The sequence below is a fragment of the Podarcis tiliguerta genome, assembly GCF_965153285.1.
Source record: "Podarcis tiliguerta genome assembly, chromosome: 16".
Taxonomy (NCBI): Eukaryota; Metazoa; Chordata; class Lepidosauria; order Squamata; family Lacertidae; genus Podarcis; species Podarcis tiliguerta.
The window spans coordinates 3,527,932-3,546,183 of NC_139549.1; the positions used below are offsets into that span (position 1 = coordinate 3,527,932).

Here is an 18,252-nt window from a genome sequence, read left to right on the forward strand (position 1 = left end):
ATTCTTTCGCACCCAACTCTCCCTTCCTTCCTCTTTCTACATCATCATCAACAACAACACAGTCATCTGCAATTGCCCAACAGGATCCGGACGAAAGGAGGGCGCCAACACCCCCTCCCCATCACCTCCCCCACCCACCACTACAAGAAGCGGCAGCTTCAAAACTCCAAAATCCTGGCTGCACCCGAGGCCTCAGTGGAACGGCAGACAGGCAGGCCAGTGATGTGCGACAGATGTGGGGTGGTGCGCTTCTTGCGTGTTTTTTAGAATGCGTCTTTTTGACTATTTTTATTTTTTTAGAAAAAAAGCAAACACCAGAAGATAGAGATGAAGATGATGTAAAAAAATTATATATATATATGTATGTATATATATATATATTTATATATATATGATTCACATCTATTTACAGTATGGCTGGGAGGCGGGAGGGGGGGGGGGAGTATAGGAACCGGAGGCTAGAAATATATCCATGTTGTGAACTGTCAGCCTGTAGGCCAGATATGGCCCAAGAGCCAGATTTGGACAGTCAGCCCCCAGCTCAATTTACCACCGCTGCCCGTTTGCAAGCATGCTCTAGGGTGTGTAGTGGCCGCACGCCCTTCCATCGCCACCGGCCTGCGGCCCCCCGACGGCTCTCAAATGGCCCTCGAGCCCCAAAAGAGGGTGTTAAGTCACCCCTGCTGTACGGTAGTTCATCTGGGGGAAACGGAAGCGAACTTTGAGGGGAGAAGTCTTTTGAAAGGGCACAAGGGAAGGAAACAGAGTCTGCCTCCAAATACAGCCCACCGCCAAACACAAGCCGCTCTGAAAAGCCCTGCCGTTTCAGTCCCACCACCCAGGGAGTGGGCATAGCGGGCAGCAGAAAGGAAGGGGCAGCGGCTTCACAGATACCTGAACACGGAGGAAACGAGCCTAACTCACTCCTGAGTGTCCTCCGTCCTCACTGACCAGCTTGTGCCAAGGTAGGCACACCCCACAGGCTTTCTAGCCAGCGAAGCCTTGGCGATGACACCTTTTTCTGCACTCATCTGACAACTGTGACAATTTTGAGCTGGTGCCGACTCAAATCAAGGTGGGCTTTGTTTCCCCCGCTGGGCCTGTAACCCCGAAGCATCAACTGGCGGGACAGTGAGCGGAAGTCGGAGGTCCAACCGGTCAGATCATTCGTCAGGTATTTTGCCCAGTCTCTGCCGCCTCGGTCTGCCAGCTCCTCTTGGAAAAGACACACAGAGAGAGACACTCAGATGGCCACCGCTCAATTTTTTAAAATAATAATACGTGAAGCCATCCATTTTAATTTTTACATTGCCCCTTCCTCCTATTGTCTTTACTCCAACCCATCTGACGGCCCCAAATTCTCTTCTCAGCCCAGAATGACAGAGGCAGAGGACGACAAAAGATGGGAGTAGTGGCACATTCCTGTGTCAGAAGTGCAGGGAGAAAACTCCTGGGAGCAGAGACAGGGTAGTGGGATGTGTTTTCTCCAGGAGATGCACCATGGTAAAAAAATGTTTTTAAATGCAGGCTTGCAGAGGTTCTGGGATCTCGTCGCCAGTTCGGCGGTGAAGCAGAGGACCAGGCAGCTCAACATGCAGAGCAGCGTGGATTTCAGGCGTTGGCAGCAGAGCAGGGCTTCCGGGGACTTCCAGCTTTCCCGAAGTTTCTAGCCTTCTAAGACCACAGGATCAGCATTGCTAGCAAGGAATGCTTGGTGAAATCCCTCAAGCCCAGAAATGAGGCAGGACGAGATTGCCAGAGGTCACAGGGGGAAGAGGCTTCACAAAAACACTCTGCTGCGTTTTTCTTGCCCCACCAAAGCGCTGTCAACTCGAGAAGGCAGTACATTTAACAGGTGGGGGTCTCGTTCTATGCAAACTGCAGAAAACTTTCTCGGGTGTCATCAAAAGGCAAAGAGCCCAGGACAGTAGCCAGGACAGAGATTCCCCCTGCCGCCATTTTTTACTTTCTCATTCGCCCTCACAGCCCTGTAACAAATGGAGCCAAATTAATTATTACAAACTCTGTTGTAGGCTGCGAGGACCCACACGGATGGGTGGGGCAGAGGCAAGATGCTAGATTTTGTTTTTAAATCTTTCCAGCAGCAGCAAATTAATCTTTTGTGCTTTTTTTTTCTTTTAGAGGATCAGCTCTGCCAGTTGCTGTGTGCAGTATTTTTCCAGAAGCCTCAAGGGCAGCCATCGGGAAAAACTTGCTCCTTGCTACAGGATTGCTTTCCCTGACCCAGCTGTCCTCAACCTGCTGCCCTCTGGCAGTTTTGGACTACAACTCCCATGAGGCTGTGCTGGCTGGGGCTGATGGGATTTGCAGTCTGACGCATCTGGAAGGCCTATTTGGCAAAGGATGTCCTAAACATGAAGAGGCAATAAAATCCTAATTTTTTGAGGGGGTGGGAAACCAGAGATTTAGAGTGGGCGACAGTGGGAAATCAACTAACGGATGAGATATTTCATTTCGAAATCCGCCAGAAGCTGAGCCAACTCTTAAGGTCAAGCTAACTTGGCCGTAGCTCATCCCACTTAAGGCACTGAATTTTGTTAATTTGAAAATCCAATTAATTTTTTGGGGGGGGGAGTCAAGGGATTGGAGGTGCTGAATGGCAGAACTCAGCTCAATATTTTTTAAGGAAAAGGTTTTTCACACAACGAGACCCTGGGAGGTTCAAACAGAGCTGAGCATCGAGGTATATTGATGTCTGTGGAACCAAATGGCCACTGCCAAATAAAACCCTCAGATTTGTCACCCCAGACCCAGATGCTTGAATTCAAAGCTAAAAGATTTCTGTTATAGTGATCATGATTCTCTTACCAATTCTCTTTTCTCAAATAGAAATCCGACCTGCTTTCCTTAGACATAAAAGTTATTTTATTTATGCTCACCGACTGCATTGGGGATGGATTTGTGTCCATTTTCTAAACGCTTTTTTTGGGGGGGGAAGAGTTAAAAGTTGTCAAGAACAACACTGGAATCAAGGTCACTTCCAAACAAGGCAGCATCACACCCTGTGAACAGAATACCTTGCAGTTTGGTAGAGGGCAGCGATGGAGAGGGAATCTCTGTAGGTCAAGGATTTCAGCACCCGTTTACAAACTAAGCCAAGGTCCTAGTCTTTAAGCCTCCAAAGGACATGGGCAATATATTTTGCTCCAATGTCAGAAGTTGAGCGCTGCCGGATCGGCTGAGATCTCTCCTTCTCAATAATCAGGACTGAGAAGCAGCAAACATCTCTGTGGCCCCTACAATGTCCTCAACTGATTCAGATAACCGACCCTCTGCTTCCATTGGCACAGAATTTCATGTTGTGGTTTTTAAAAAATCCACGAGGGAAACACAGCCATTTGGGGAGTGGGGTGCTGGGACTTTGAGCCACCCGCGGCCACTCTGTCAAAGGGCCCTCGAGGAAAAGCTAGATGCCGGCCGGTGCGACAGTGGCAGCCTGCCTGTTTGCTGAAGAGCCGTGTGAAACTTAAAACTCTCCACAGTCTTTACACCTGCCTAAAGTTGGTCTGACAAAAACACTTTTCAAAACTCTGCTTTGAAACGAACACAGCACCCCGAATCCTCTGTAAGTTGATAACGGACCGTCTACCCCTTAAAAGCCACATTGGGCCAAAAGTCGGCTCAGGCGGCCTTTGGGGTGGGATATGGAGCTCTGTGAGCAGAGGCCTGCTTCCTGCCCCTCCTCAGTTTGCCAAAGAGACACAGCGTCCACCAAAACCCTCTGCATGGACACTTTGAGCAGCCTAGCTCACCCACAAGGTCACGGACCAAAGTCCATCAAGCTTTTGCCATCTTAGCTTAGAAGATATTGAAATGAAACAAAAAATGAAACCAGCCCTTCCCCAACCTAGAGCCCTCTCTAGATGTCTTGGACTACAATTCCCATCAGCCCCTGCTAGGAGGGATGATGAATGGAACCCTCGGACGTGCCAGGTGTTGGGCTCAGAACACTGGAGCCATGATGCTTTAGACCCCAGAGGGAAACAACATGCGGAACTAGCTGAATCCTTGATCTAAAAATCAGCAGGGCTCTTCTTACGAGAGCTGGCATAGCGATGAGGTTCAAGAACCTGGGCCCTGTCTCAAGCAGCCCCCATTTCTAATCTCACCCCTGTAAAGAGCTCCCAAAGTGACCTAAAGCAAACTTGTCTCTCTCGGCCGCAAGGGCAAGCATCCTGGACTACCTTCATAGGGCTGTTGCCACAATGGCTGTGTGCACCCGGGCATGTTATATAAAAACGCTTAGTGTTATTCTTAATAATGATCCTGCTCTTAGGCTTTCTCCGACGCCACTGGCAGTTCCGGATCTCGCTTTCAGAGTTCACAGCGGGGGGAAACTCACAGGTGGGGCTGCTGCTATTCCACTGGCCTTCCGCAGCGTCGCAGGAACAAACAACAGCAGCTATAGAAAAATCTAGCTTTGGCCCGGCAGGACACACCCCACTTGAAAGTTAGGTTCTCAACTCATCTGGCGGGTGAGCGAAATTTAAGAACCTGTTTTCAGTGCCCATCAAGAGAAAGGAGGGCGGGGAGGAAAGGACATCAGATCAGAACTGCAAAGAATAAACCGCGTCCACGTGCCAGGCTCCTGGTTTGGGATTTGTATAAATATTTCTGACGGCTAAAACGAGTCCTGCATTATCCCAGCCTTATGATACAGCAAAGTTCAATCCATCTGACCAAAAAAAAATATACATAATAAAAATAAATCAAAAAAACCCCAAAAGGAAAAAAAAAAAGAAGAAAACTCATCGGGAGGCGGAGGAGCGCAGGTTACCCTGCCAGCTTGCTGGTCACGAGGGAGGATTTCCTCTGCGGGAGATCTTGCGGCGTTGGGATGTGGTCTCCCGTCACCAAGTTCTTGTCGGTCCCTGCGGTTGGCAGCTGCTTGTTCTTGATCTTGGCCTTCGCCATGTTGTAATCCCCCGAGTCAAAGTACTTTTGCTGAAAGGCGGGAGAGACAAATGTGCATGTTTAGAATCTGGGGCTACCTTTGAAGGTGACCCGGAAACTACAACTAATCCAGAATGCGGCAGCTAGACTGGTGACTGGGGGCGGCCACCAAGACCATATAACACCAGTCCTGAAAGACCTACATTGGCTCCCAGTACGTTTCCGAGCACAATTCAAAGTTCTGGTGCTGACCTTTAAAGCCCTAAACAGCCTCGGTCCTGTATATCTGAAGGAGCGTCTCCACCCCATCATTCTGCCCGGACATTGAGGTCCAGCACCGAGGGCCTTCTGGCGGTTCCCTCATTGCAAGAAGCGGAGTTACAGGGAACCAGGCAGAGGGCCTTCTCGGTGGTGGCGCCTGCCCTGTGGAACGCCCTCCCATCAGATGTCAAGGAAATAAACAACTATCTGACTTTTAGAAGGCATCTGAAGGCAGCCCTGTTTAGGGAAGCTTTTAATGTTTGATCTATTATCGCTATTGTTATTACTAATATTCTGTTGGGAGCCACCCAGAGTGGCTGGGGAAACCCAGACAGATGGGCGGGGTATAAATAATTTATCATTATTATCATTATTATTACTGAGAGGAGAGGTCAGCAATATGCTGAGAGTTCAGGACTGAGCCAAACCTAAGAAGAGGTTCTGCTGGACCTGGTCAATGGCCCATCTAGCTGAGCATCCTCTTCTCCAAGCGGCCAACCAGATACAATACGATAATCTTTATTGTCATTGTCCCATACAGAACAACGAAATTGAAAAAATCTACACCAGACATTCAAAAACCCACTAGCCTGCTATCCCCGCCTGGTCAGCCCCTAAAAACTCTGATACCCCATAACGGAATACAATAAGGTAAAGGTAAAGGTACCCCTGCCCGTACGGGCCAGTCTTGACAGACTCTAGGGTTGTGCGCCCATCTCACTCAAAGAGGCCAAGGGCCAGCGCTGTCCGAAGACACTTCCGGGTCACGTGGCCAGCGTGACATCGCTGCTCTGGCGAGCCAGAGCCGCACACGGAAACGCCGTTTACCTTCCCACTAGTAAGCGGTCCCTATTTATCTACTTGCACCCAGGGGTGCTTTCGAACTGCTAGGTTGGCAGGCGCTGGGACCGAACAGCGGGAGCGCACCCCGCTGCGGGGATTCGAACCGCCGACCTTTCGATCGGCAAGCCCTAGGCGCTGAGGCTTTTACCCACAGCGCCACCCACGTCCCTTACGGAATACAATATACCCACATAAAGTGCATTTGGATAGAAAATGTTTCTCAGGCGGCTAGTCCTGGTCTTTATAACCCTGGACCTTCTTCCAGAAGGCAGAAGCTGAAAGAGATCATTTCCGGGGTGCGCACTATCCTGCGCTATCTCTGCCACTTTCTTATGGCACCTGGAAGCATAGATTTGATCCAAGGTGGGAAGAGTGCACCCAATTATTCTCTCTGCAGTCTTTACAACCCTGGAGAGCACCACCCCCATGGGAAGCCTCCAAGCAGGACCCGACCAAAAGAGCCCTCTCCCCTTCCAGCGGTTTCCAGCAACTGGTGTTCAAAAGTCCTAAGGCCTTCAAAGAGTGGAAGCAGAGCCACTGTGGCTAATGGCCATTGATAGCCTTATCCTCCAAGCACCTGTTCAATTTCCTTTTAAAGGCACCCAAGCTGGTGGCTTCCGCTATCTCCTGTGGGAGAGAGTTCCACAGTCTAAATATGCACCGCGTGAAGGACTTTATCATGAGGCTTCCCACAAAAGGACCTTCGTACCTAAGGGACCGCCTCTCCCGGTCTGCCCCAGAGAGCCTCAAGATCCATAAATAGCAACACCCTAGAGGTTCCGGGCCCAAAGAAAGTTAGATTAGCCTCAACCAGAGCCAGGGCCTTCTCAACACTGGCTCCGGCCTGGTGGAATGCTCTGTCTCATGAGACCAGGGCCCTGCGGGATCTGATTTCTTTCCGCAGGCAGAGTTTTCTGCCTGGCCTTTGGCTTGGAATCAGTTTGATTCCCTCCCCCTCTTTCTTTTTGTTTTCTACTCCTGTGAAGAGGCTGCATCCTAATGTTTTATTTTAATCTTGTTTTTTAAATTGTATTTTAATCAACTTGGTTTTATTATTGGTTGTTAGCCATCATGAGCCTGATCTTGGCTGGGGAGGGTGGGGTATAAATAAATTATTATTATTATTATTATTATTAGCCCACTGCCCCTTTGCAGCCCTGCTGTAAGCTGTCAGAATTGAACTCTCTCCCTCTCGGCACACATACCCCCTTCTGGAGTCTTTTCATTAGGAAGTCGGAGCCGCCGGGTTTCTGGAGTCCTAAACTGGGGTATTTGGCTTTGAGTTTCGCCTCCTCCGCTCTCTCGGGGATGACCGCTTCCTTCTCCTGCGAGTCCTGAAAGAAAGAAAAACCCGCAAGAAATGAAACCCGGCCGTTTGAGCAAACAGAACTGATTTGGCTCCATTCTGACTGTGAGCAGCGCTTCCCTAGAAAGCAAAAAGTGCGCTTTTGAAGTGGGGACTCCAGGTTGGGACGAACCACCATTCACACCTGTGCCTGTGAAAGGTGAACAAGGGAAAGGGGACTATTTGCTTGGGCAAGGAGAGGTGTGCGCTGGGAAGAGCAGACGTTTCCAATCGGCAAACCAGCTTCTCTTGCAGACGGGGAAGAGAATGCATGTTTCTCCTGCTGATTATTTGCATAAAGATGCATAACTCCCCTTGTCTCAATGCCGAATCATTTCTCAGAGCAGTTACATTTGATTTGGGAGTCCAGCTGGTCCCAAAGATGGGTGCCCCCCAACGCTTGCCAAGGATAGGAATCATCCTGGGGCCAGTTGCAGCAGGAGAGCAGGGCCCTGGGGCTTATATAGAGCTTGTTCCAAATCCTTGCCCTGCCTTGAAGTTCACCTTGGGGCCAGTCACGCCCTTTCAGCCTAACCTAGCTAACAGGGTCATTGCAAGGAAAAATGTGGCTCTTCTAAGTGGCTGAGATTTTCTTCCTTTGAGTTAAGTTAACTTAACCCCCACCTCCTTCATTCATTCATTTTATTTCTCACACAAACAAAAAGTCATGTTCAAAGTGGCTTACCACAAGAAAACGAATGCATTTCAAAAAGCAAACAGCGCAAAAACGATTTCACAATGACATAACAAAACAACACAAAACAACAGCATATATAGAACACCCTTACTATTATTACTACAATAGCAACAACAGTATTTGTAGTTTAGCTAAGGTGTATTAATCTGTGCTGTGGACCCCTTAAGAGTTTTGCTTTAATCCAAGTGGCATCTACATTGTCAAAATTGTCATGTAACCCTGACCGCCTTTCAAGGAAAGTGGGGCATACATTTAATTTTAATTGTTTTAATATATATTTAAATGGTTACGACTCGACCTGGGATCTCATGCAGGTAAGAAATCTGATTGACAGTAACAATGCCAGGATATAAAGGAGTAACATTGGGGCAATGCTAGTTTTTGCTTTGCTCCATTAAAGGAAGAGAGAGAGAGAGAGAGAGAGAGAGAGAGAGAGAGGGAGACTGTGTGTGCCGGGGATATGAGCAAGCACGAAAGAGAGATGGGGCGAGAGGCAGGTTCAGCTTTTATTGACTTCTGCTGAGTCCCTGTTCCATTATAAACCTCCAGGCCAGGATGCCCTTTGTTGAGTCACGGGCACCATCTGGAACATCCGACTATTTTCAGACCAGCATGTGCCAGAGGGCAGCCATGCTCCCGAATGCCGCTGCCCTTGTCCCGTAAACCCAGCTCGTTCTAACACCTTTAGGAAAAGACACGCCACTGAGCCTCAGTTTTAATTGGGAGGGGGAGGGGGAAGGGAGGGAACACTTTTGGGAAATCTGCTGCTACCTGTCAGGAGGCTTTGGGATGGAAATAAATCACAACTGCACGGTCTAAAAGGGAAAAAGAGAAGTTACACCCCAGCTCTCTTATTGACCCAAGGAGGAGACGGTACAAGCCAGGTCTGTAAACCAAGGAAGAAGAAGAAGAAGAGTTTGGATTTGATATCCCACCTTTCACTCCCCTTCAGGAGTCTCAAAGCGGCTCACATTCTCCTTTCCCTTCCTCCCCCACAACAAGCACTCTGAGAGGTGAGTGGGGCTGAGAGAAGTGTGACTGGCCCAAGGTCACCCAGCAGCTGCAGGTGGAGGAGCGGAGACGCGAACCCGGTTCACCAGATTACGAGTCCATCACTCTTAACCACTACACCACACTGGGGTCGGGGAGACCCAGGTTTCTTGGCCAGCAGGCTAAAAGCCGTTCCGCTTGGAAAGAAGCCAGCCATAACTGCTAAGCTAGAGATGTGTGAGGCAAGCCGGCAATTGCAGTGCGGCTAAATATCAATTTCCCCATAGATTTGGGCTGGAAGGTGTGAGATGAGGGCTCCCCGCGCCTTCCACGACCACTGAAACGCAGAACTGGGAGAGACACATCTAGATCTTCCTTGGAGGTTTTTAAGCAGAGGTTGAATGGCCACCTGTCATGGATGCTTTCGCTGAGATTCCTGCATTGCAGGGGGTTGGACTAGATGACCCTTGGGGTCCCTTCCAACTCTACTATTCTATGATTCTAGACCAACCTCCCGAATGACTGATGCAAGGGAGGTGGGATCCACAAACCTTGGCAACAGATATTACATCACTGCAACACAACAAGGCCAGGTGTGTGGTTTTTTGAGGGAAGAAGAACCTGTTGAAAAACAAATCAACCCAAGTTTCTAGTCCTCAAGGTGCTCACTTGTTATTTACTGCTTAAGAAGCATTTCTGAGAGGTCCCATGCTTTCATCCCAGTCATTTTCTTGCTCATCCTCATGGGAAGAAGTCTGCAGGCAGAGTTCCCTTCTCTCTTTGCTGGGAGCCTCCACACCCGGCGCTGGAAGCTGCTGAGCTCAGCTCTAGGGCCTCTGCCGCCAAGTTGGAAAACCACACTTGAATGTCAGAGCTCAGCAAAACTTTGGAAGGACACCTCAGGCTCTCCTGACACACACTTCCTAGCAGAGATCACTGGAAGGAGCACTGGATCAGAGTTCAGATCCCATCACCGGCCATTAAACCCTCACTGAGCAGGCAGGGTCAGAAGTCCTGCTTTTGTGGTGCTTTGTTGTTGTTTAGTCGTTTAGTTGTGTCTGACTCTTCGTGACCCCCTGGACCAGAGCACGCCAGGCGCTCCTGTCTTCCACTGCCTCCCGCAGTTTGGTCAAACTCATGCTGGCAGCTTTGAGAACACTGTCCCAACATCTCGTCCTCTGCCATCCCCTTCTCCTTGTGCCCTCCATCTTTCCCAACATCAGGGTCTTTTCCAGGGAGTCTTCTCTTCTCAGGAGGTGGCCAAAGTCTTGGAGCCTCAGCTTCAGGATCTGTCCTTCCAGTGAGCACTCAGGGCTGATTTCCTTCAGAATGGATCGGTTTGATCTTCTTGCAGTCCATGGGACTCTCCAGAGTCTCCTCCAGCACCAGAATTCAAAAGCAATTCTTCTGTGATCAGCCTTCTTTATGGTCCAGCTTTCACTTCCATACATCACTACTAGGAAAACCAGAGCTTTAACTATACGGACCTTTGTTGGCAAGGTTTTAGTTCATCATTTTAATGTCCGAACAAGAAAACTCACAGCCAAGAGGTCTATCCCTCAAGACTAATGCATATGTAAGTTCAACACACCCATTTCCCTGTTTATACAGCTTTCCACCAACAGCTCCTCCTGGGTCTGGGGCCTGTGCTTGGCTCTTCCTCCACCCTACCTTTACATGCCTTGCTCTCACTCTTTTCCTCAGGCACCTGCCTTACTTAACCTTCCTCTCTCAAGTCAACAGCTGCACACCTTTCTTTTATTTACTTTGTTCCTCCTAGCTTTTAAGGAACTCCTATTTCTCCACTGCGCCCACCCGGCCTCAGCAAAATGACATTTTGCTCTCCTCATGGCATGTCAATATCCTGTGCCTGACAGATGCACTCCATGACATCACAGCATTTCAGCCAATAGTGATGGGCCTTCACAGCTATTTGTTGTTGTTTTTTTAAGCCCATCATGAAATATGTGAATTATCTCTCTGCAGGAATCATTTTCTGACAGAGCTGCTTGACAGCAGAGTGGACTGCCTGGGAAGATGAAAAACTTACCTTCATTGGAGGTTTTTAAGCAGAGGCTAGATGACCATCCATCAGGGATTATTAACTATAATTTCTCCACATGGGGGCTGCTTCCAACTCTACAGTTTTATGATTCTATGAATGCTCTGTACTATGGGGTTTTTTTTTTTTAAAAAAAAGCCTCTTTATCTTGTGCATTAGGAGGAAGCAAACACTCCGTATCTGGGAAAGACAGAACGCTTGAATGGTTAAATTGCCAGGCGGTAGCTAAGAGCAGATTCTGTGGGCAGCGTTCACAATAAGTGGATGACTCAGGAAAGGCAAAACAAGGGGTGAAAATAATACTTGTGTGGAGGAATTATGTGGGATGAGGGAGAATGGCTTTTGGTACTGTTATGTCAGCGCAGCAAGCGCGATCCTCCGCTCGGGGGGGGGGGGGCGATGTGCGTCAGCGCAGCATTCAGTATTAAGCCTCCAGGGCAGGGCTGCTGCCTTTCCCACTTTTGAACTGGGTGTAGCGGCTTGTATAGATGCATTATAAATAAATCTGCAGCTAATTCTGCTCTTTGGATTGCAGCTTCTGTGACTCAGATTCAAGCTGACAAAAGATTCTCTTTTTTAAAAAACATAAGAACACAGTATCACTCCAAGTCCTGTTTCCAATGCACTTTTCTTTAATGCTGTCTGTGTGCTGCAGGGAGAGTTGGTAATGATGTTATTGTGTAAATAGAAAAATAAATTAATACAGTAGTACAGTCATACCTCATGTTGCGTCCGCTTCAGGTTGCGTTTTTTCGGGTTGCAGACTGCCAAAACCCGGAAGTACCGGAACGGGTTACTTCCGGATTTCGGCAGTCGCACATGCGCAGAAGCGCTAAACTGAGCTTTGCACATGCGCAGAAGTACCGAATTGCAACCCACGCGTTGCAAACGCTGCAGGTTGAGAACGCGCATCCCACACAGATCACGTTCGCAGCCTGAGCATCCACTGTAATAACAATAATAATAACATAAAAGACAGTACAAGAACAGTTGTGCTAGGGGAGGGGCAGTACCTCTGGCTGGGGGACACATGTTCCTTCTGGGGTAGGTTGTTCACCTTTGGCGGTCCCCACCCTGCACTCAGCTCACCTATGGCTCCAAAAAGCTGTCGGCATGTGACAGAGGCCACACCCCAGGAAGCAACTTCAACTGCCCAGCTAAACCAGGTGAGGTGAGGGGAGCCGATGGGTCTCAAACCCTCTGTGAGTTCGGGCTTCCCCTGCATGTGAAGACAGGCTCTGAAAGACTTAGCCAGCAAGACCAATAGTGGGTCCGAATGCCAAGAAGCCGGTTTCTGCTTGCGCTGTAGAGGGAAGTGAGGGGCAGGTGCGGCTCATCAGCCTGGGGAGGGAGTCCATCTAGAAGGAAAACTCTGATCCTAAACCTCCACTGCCTTGTGGGATGTCTTCAGGAGAAGAACTTGGGACTTTTTCAAGCTTCTCCACGAACTCAAAAATCCCATCACAATTAAGAGGAAGGTACAGGATCAAGGGGACAAGGGTGGCGCTGTGGTCTAAACCACAGAGCCTAGGGCTTGCTGAACGGAAGGTCAGCGGTTCAAATCCCTGCAACAAGGTGAGCTCCTGTTGCTCTGTCCCTGCTCCTGCCAACCTAGCAGTTTGAAAGCACCCCAAAACGTGCAAGTAGATAAATAGGTACCACTCCGGGGGGAAGGCAAATGGCGTTTCCATGTGCTGCTCTGGTTTTGCCAGAAGTGGCGTAGTCATGCTGGCCACACGACCTGGAAAAACTGTGGACAAACGTCGGCTCCCTCGGCCAGTAAAGTGAGATGAGTGCCGCAACCCCAGAGTCATTCACGACTGGACTTAACTGTCGGGGGTCCTTTACCTTTACAGCATCAAGACCCTCAGCTTGATAAATATTGTTCTTCTTCAAAAAGCAGCAACACACAAACCAAGTGTGACACAACCTAGATCTCACCCAAGCCAACCCAATTATGTTTGCAGTGCCCTGCAAAGTCATGTCAACAGAGATCAACAGACATCACTTATCTGGGTGATGCCAAACTGGATGCCCCACCGGTGATTCTTGCTTCCTAAAATTCTGTCGCTCTGCTAAGGCTTTCCCCCATGCCAATCTGAGCTTGGCAGAGACACCAGTCCTGAGCCGTTTATTTGGGGCAACCAGTAACCCAAGCTTGATGTGCCCCATCAGGTGGGAGATCACACACACCCTTCAGCTCTGGCTGGCTGGCTTTGGAGGCAGAAATCCCAATTAACTGCATAAGGATGAAAAGGGGTCCTCGGCTGAAAATGAGAGGGGCCAGGTTCAAATGGGTGACTTGTTCCAGCTTTGTCAAGAGACTCCTTTGCATACTCTCAGACAAGCTGCTTGTCTGAGCCCCAGCATCCTACCTCCAACTGTGACAAGCAGAAAGAGGGACCTAGAGCCCAGGTTGAATCTCCAGCTCACAGGGCTGTTAGTTAAAAATTTCTGCCACAGACCTTGGTGGGTGACGGCCAGGCACATTAGACATTGCAGGCCATCCCAGATCAATGGTCTTGGACTCTGAATGATGCAGCTGTATTGGAAGCAGCCCTCAGTAATAGCCCTAATAGATGGTCACCCAGCATCTAAATAAGTCACCAATGAGTAAGAGCCTACCAATGTCTGAAGCAAACTGATCTGCCATCGAACAGCTTATTCCACCAGGAAGTACTTTGTTCATTCAAAACCCCTTTCTCAACCTGCTGGGATACCAACTTCCTGGAGCAACAGAACATGAATTTGCTGCACCTTCTAGGACTTGTCCCTTTAAATGCTTGAAAATGGCTACCGTAGCGTTTCTCAATGGTGCATTCTCCAGGCTAAACGTGGCCAACCACTCCACCTCTACATGTCCTCATAGGATTTTGATCTCCAAGTCCCATGCCAACTTTGTTACCCTTCCCCTGACATGTTCCTGCATGTAAATATCCTCTGTAAAATATCAGAAAATGTACTGTCTTGGAACCACAAAGGATTTGATCTTATTATTGTTCCCGATTGGAAATTCCGCCTATGAAATCCCAGTAATGGCGGGGAAAATCCAGATGTGTAGTGGCCCTACTTCCTGATATACCCAGAACTTTTATGTTCTCTTTGCTAATTTTGAAACCACATTATTTTGAGCAAGGGGAGGAGAGAAATCTTGTCTGGAAATATGAAGGGCTGATTTTATCTGAGCTCCACCAGCTATTTATTTATTGACTGTACTTCTATGCCACCCTTTCTCCTCCAAGGCGTACAAGGTGTCTACATGGTCCTCCTCTCCCCATTTCATCCTAAACAGACCTGTGAACTAAGTTAGGCTGAAAGAAAGGGACTGGTCCAAGGTCACTCAGTGAGCTTCAAGGCTGAATGGGATTTTGAATTGTCCAGGCCCCAGTCTTAAAAGCATATGGGGCAGCCTCTCTCAACCTGACATCTTGCAGATGTTTTGAACTCCAACTCCCAGCAGCCAACATGGTCAATTGGCAGGGATGATGGGGGCTGTGTTCTGAGAATACCTGGATGTTTCCCACTCCTGTTCTATGATGAGTGACAGGTCCCACAAGCCTCGCCATTCCATGTGCATTGGCACAGTAGCCGTGCAACACAGTCCTAGTAAGATTGGTCAGTTGTAACAGAAATTCACAGGAAGCATGTCTGCCAATGGGTATCGCACAGTTTCCTAGGATCTAAGGTTGAAAACCGACTTTATAGTTGTTCCGCTTCTTCAGTTCCTAGCTCAAATATGTCCCCCCTCAATAATCCAAGTTCAAGAGCATGGAATCTGTACCCCATGATTCTCTACTTTAAGAGCTGGACCAATTCCCGTTTTTCAAGATGTAGAGCTAAGAATTTCTTCTGGTCACTCACCATCCTGGTCCTTAGTGAAACTTATGGAAGATAAGGCTATATTAGTGGCTACTAGCCATGATGGCAAGGGTCTGCCTTCACTCAGATGCAGCAATGCTTATGAAGACGAGTTCCTGGGAACCATGGGAGAGGAGAGAGAGCTGCTCTTGTGCCCAAGCCCTGCTTGTGGGTATCCCGTAACAGGCATTTGGTTAACCAATGTAGGAAGGGGATGCTGGACTAGATGGGTCCTCAGCCTGATGCAGCAAGGTTCCCCTTATGTTCTTCTGGTTTCAAATGGAACTAGATTTCCACTCAAATGTAAAATCAGTCAAAATGCATATTTAGGGCAATGCCAAGCTAAACAGAGCATCAAAAGTTTTCCTGAGCTCCTTACTCACATGTGAACATTACTTTTAGTAAAGGTAAAGGGACCCCTGACCATTATGTACAGTCGTGGCCGACTCTGGGGTTGCAGCGCTCATCTCGCTTTACTGGCTGAGGGAGCCGGTGTACAGCTTCTGGGTCATGTGGCCAGCATGACTAAGCCGCTTCTGGCGAACCAGAGCAGCGCACGGAAACGCCCTTTACCTTCCCGCCGGAGTGGTACCTGTTTATCTACTCGCACTTCGTGCTTTCAAACTGCTAGGTTGGCAGGAGCAGGGACTGAGCAAAGGGAGCTCACCCCGTCGCGCGGATTTGAATCGCCGACCTTCTGATTGGCAAGTCCTAGGCTTTGTGGTTTAACCCACAGCGCCACCCGTGTCTCCATTTACTTTTAGTAGGCCAGCCAAGAAGAGAAGACTCCCTGGAAAAGACCCTGATGTTGGGAAAGATGGAGGGCGCAAGGAGAAGGGGATGACAGAGGACGAGATGGTGGGACAGTGTTCTCGAAGCTACCAGCATGAGTTTGACCAAACTGCTGGAGGCAGTGGAAGACAGGAGGGCCTGGCGTGCTCTGGTCCAGGGGGTCACAAAGAGGCGGACACGACTAAACGACTAAACAACAAGGCCAGCCAAAATGTTACAAAATAGCGTGCAAGCGAAGCCCCTCAAATCTCAGCGGGAGAGCCATAGGAAGAGTCCTGCAATTCACAAAAGCTTGCACGCTCACGAAGAGCTCTGGGAAACCCAAAAGCTTGCACAGTTTTGTGACATTTTGGTCGACTTAACGGGAACGCGCTCCCAGCAACGGACAAATCCCCTCTTCCCTTTCCAATGTCAACTATGCCTTTTTTAATGCATAATTAAAAATAGTGGCTTTTTAACCCCCGAGATGCCAAAACGAGAGAGAATCCAGGTGGTGGGGGGTGTTGCTGAAAAAAGCCGGAAGTTCAGAATGAATCTCTATGGTTCCAACGGCCTCCAATACCGGAAAGGGCACCTGCCTGGAAGGCGCCAACCAATGAGCGCCGAGCACTGCTCGGGAAAGACCAATCGGAAGCCGCTTCGAGAGCCAGCGGACCAATCAGGACTCAGACCCACACACCAGAGACAGAGCTCTCCCTCGCTCCCCCTCCCCGACCTCACCTGTTTCTCCTCGCCCGTCTCGTCAGAACGGGCGTCGCCGCCGCCGCCAAGCGTGTCAGACATGACGGGGCCTTGGGCTTAGAGGCAGGCGGGCGAGACGGTGAGGCGCTGGGGCCAGGCGAGGCCGGCGCTCCTGCTCCGGCGCCCTCTTCGCCGCTCTCTCCCGTCTCTTCCACAGCAGAGCCAAAATGGCCGCCGCCTCCACCGCCCCCTTTCTAAAGATTGGCCCCGCCCCATCCCCCGCTCTTACGTGAGCGGCGGACCACCGGCCCAATCAGGAGCCGAGTCCCAGGTGGCGGGCGGCGTCTCAGCCGACCAATCGGGTGCGGCTTTGTCCGACGAGTGACAGGACAGCCGAAAGAAAAGGGAGGGGGGGAAACGAGCGGGAGGCGAGACGTTCGAATTAGACGGGCATCTTCTGTAGCCAATAGAAATAAGCGAAGGGGCTCGTAGGGCCAATGAGGGAGCAGCCAGTTATGACCTCGGGAGGGATCAATTGGCAAGCGAGCCAATCAAATCGTAAGAGTGGATTGGAAAACCAACGGGCGCCTGAGGAAAGAGGTGCCTGAGCATGCGCAGAGTGTTTATTCGCCTGCACCGAAGGACGAGATTTTCCCCCCCTGACAAAATCTCTCTGTGCATGTGCAGAGTGCTAGTTAAAAAAATACTTCTTGGCCAAACGCTACTTAGAATTTACAGAGTGCCTTACATCGGGTCAAGGTGCCTCTGAGCCCGTGCAGAGTGTTCTTTTCCAGGCAGCAGAATTAGTGGTTTAAAAAATAAAAAGAGCTCAGGCCAAAGTGGATCTGAGGGTGTGCAGAGGGCTTGTCCTCTGAGTAGGTCGAGTTTGTTGGAATAACCTCAGGACTCCAGGTGCCTCTGTGAGCATCTAGAGATCATGTTCCCATCAGAAGGAGATTTAACAATGACCTCCGAGCTAAATGCACAGACCAAACAAGCCACAATCCTTAGTTTAGTGTTCGGTCCAAACCAGGAATTGTGATTTGTTTTGCTTAAAGCAGGTGGTGGCAGTTCAGCTGCAGACACCCTTCAATGAGACCGATTATCTTGGCCCGTTCTAGCCTGACAAGGTCCAGTTTTAGGATATTATCTCCTTTGGTTTCCCTTATAGATTACTTTTATTGGGAGAAGGACAAGGGGAGTACAGCCTTGTAGGATCCCTTTGTTCCTCAGCATCTTTTGCTATGCTTGACCGTGGTATCCTGTGGGTTGGGGACAATGTTTTGCAGTGGTTTCATGCCTCAATACTGGTTTGAGTATTGAGTACAAGACTAGTACTGGGCAAATGTTCCTCTGCCGCTTGGCAGCTGCTATAGGGCAGGATCCCCCCCCCCCCCCCCAATGCTGTTGAATGTATATAAATGTGCTAAAAGTAAATGTGTCCAGGGCGGCTAGCTACCAGCTCCATCTGGTACGCAGGATGAGACCCTCCCTGCCCACAGACTGTCTCGCCAGAGTGGTGCATGCTCTGGTTATCTCCTGCTTGGACTACTGCAATGCACTCTATGTGGGGCTACCTTTGAAGGTGACCCGGAAACTGCAACTAATCCAGAATGTGGCAGCTAGACTGGTGACTGGGAGCAGCCGCCAGGACCACATAACACCGGTCTTGAAAGACCTACATTGGCTCCCAGGACGTTTCGGAGCACAATTCAAAGTGTTGGTGCTGACCTTGAAAGCCCGAAACGGCCTCGGCCCAGTATACCTGAAGGAGCGTCTCCACCCCCATCATTCTGCCTGGACACTGCG

The 18,252-nt window shown here is 49.5% G+C and overlaps 1 protein-coding gene and 1 long non-coding RNA gene across 2 annotated transcripts in view; both read right to left on the bottom strand.

The window, feature by feature from the left end:
• LOC310666296 overlaps positions 1-18,252 on the bottom strand; it is a 55,168-nt gene that overhangs the window by 11,732 nt on the left and 25,184 nt on the right. The gene's annotated exons all lie outside the window — the stretch shown is intronic.
• ENSA (endosulfine alpha) lies at positions 286-16,798 on the bottom strand. Its single transcript, XM_083416888.1, has 3 exons — positions 16,483-16,798; positions 7,224-7,352; positions 286-4,965 (listed from the first exon to the last, which is right to left on the bottom strand). Exons 1-3 carry the CDS (start codon positions 16,543-16,545, stop codon positions 4,795-4,797), a joined length of 363 nt encoding a protein of 120 aa, XP_083273014.1. The 5' UTR covers positions 16,546-16,798; the 3' UTR covers positions 286-4,794.

Excerpts from the sequence above, each read along its gene's own strand:
- ENSA (XM_083416888.1), bottom strand. The coding sequence starts at position 16,545 with ATGTCTGACACGCTTGGCGGCGGCGGCGACGCCCGTTCTGACGAGACG. Across the intron at positions 7,353-16,482 it reads AGACGGGCGAGGAGAAACAG|GACTCGCAGGAGAAGGAAGC; the intron begins GTGAGGTCGGGG and ends TCTTTCTTTCAG. Across the intron at positions 4,966-7,223 it reads TGAAAAGACTCCAGAAGGGG|CAAAAGTACTTTGACTCGGG; the intron begins GTATGTGTGCCG and ends CCCGCCTTTCAG.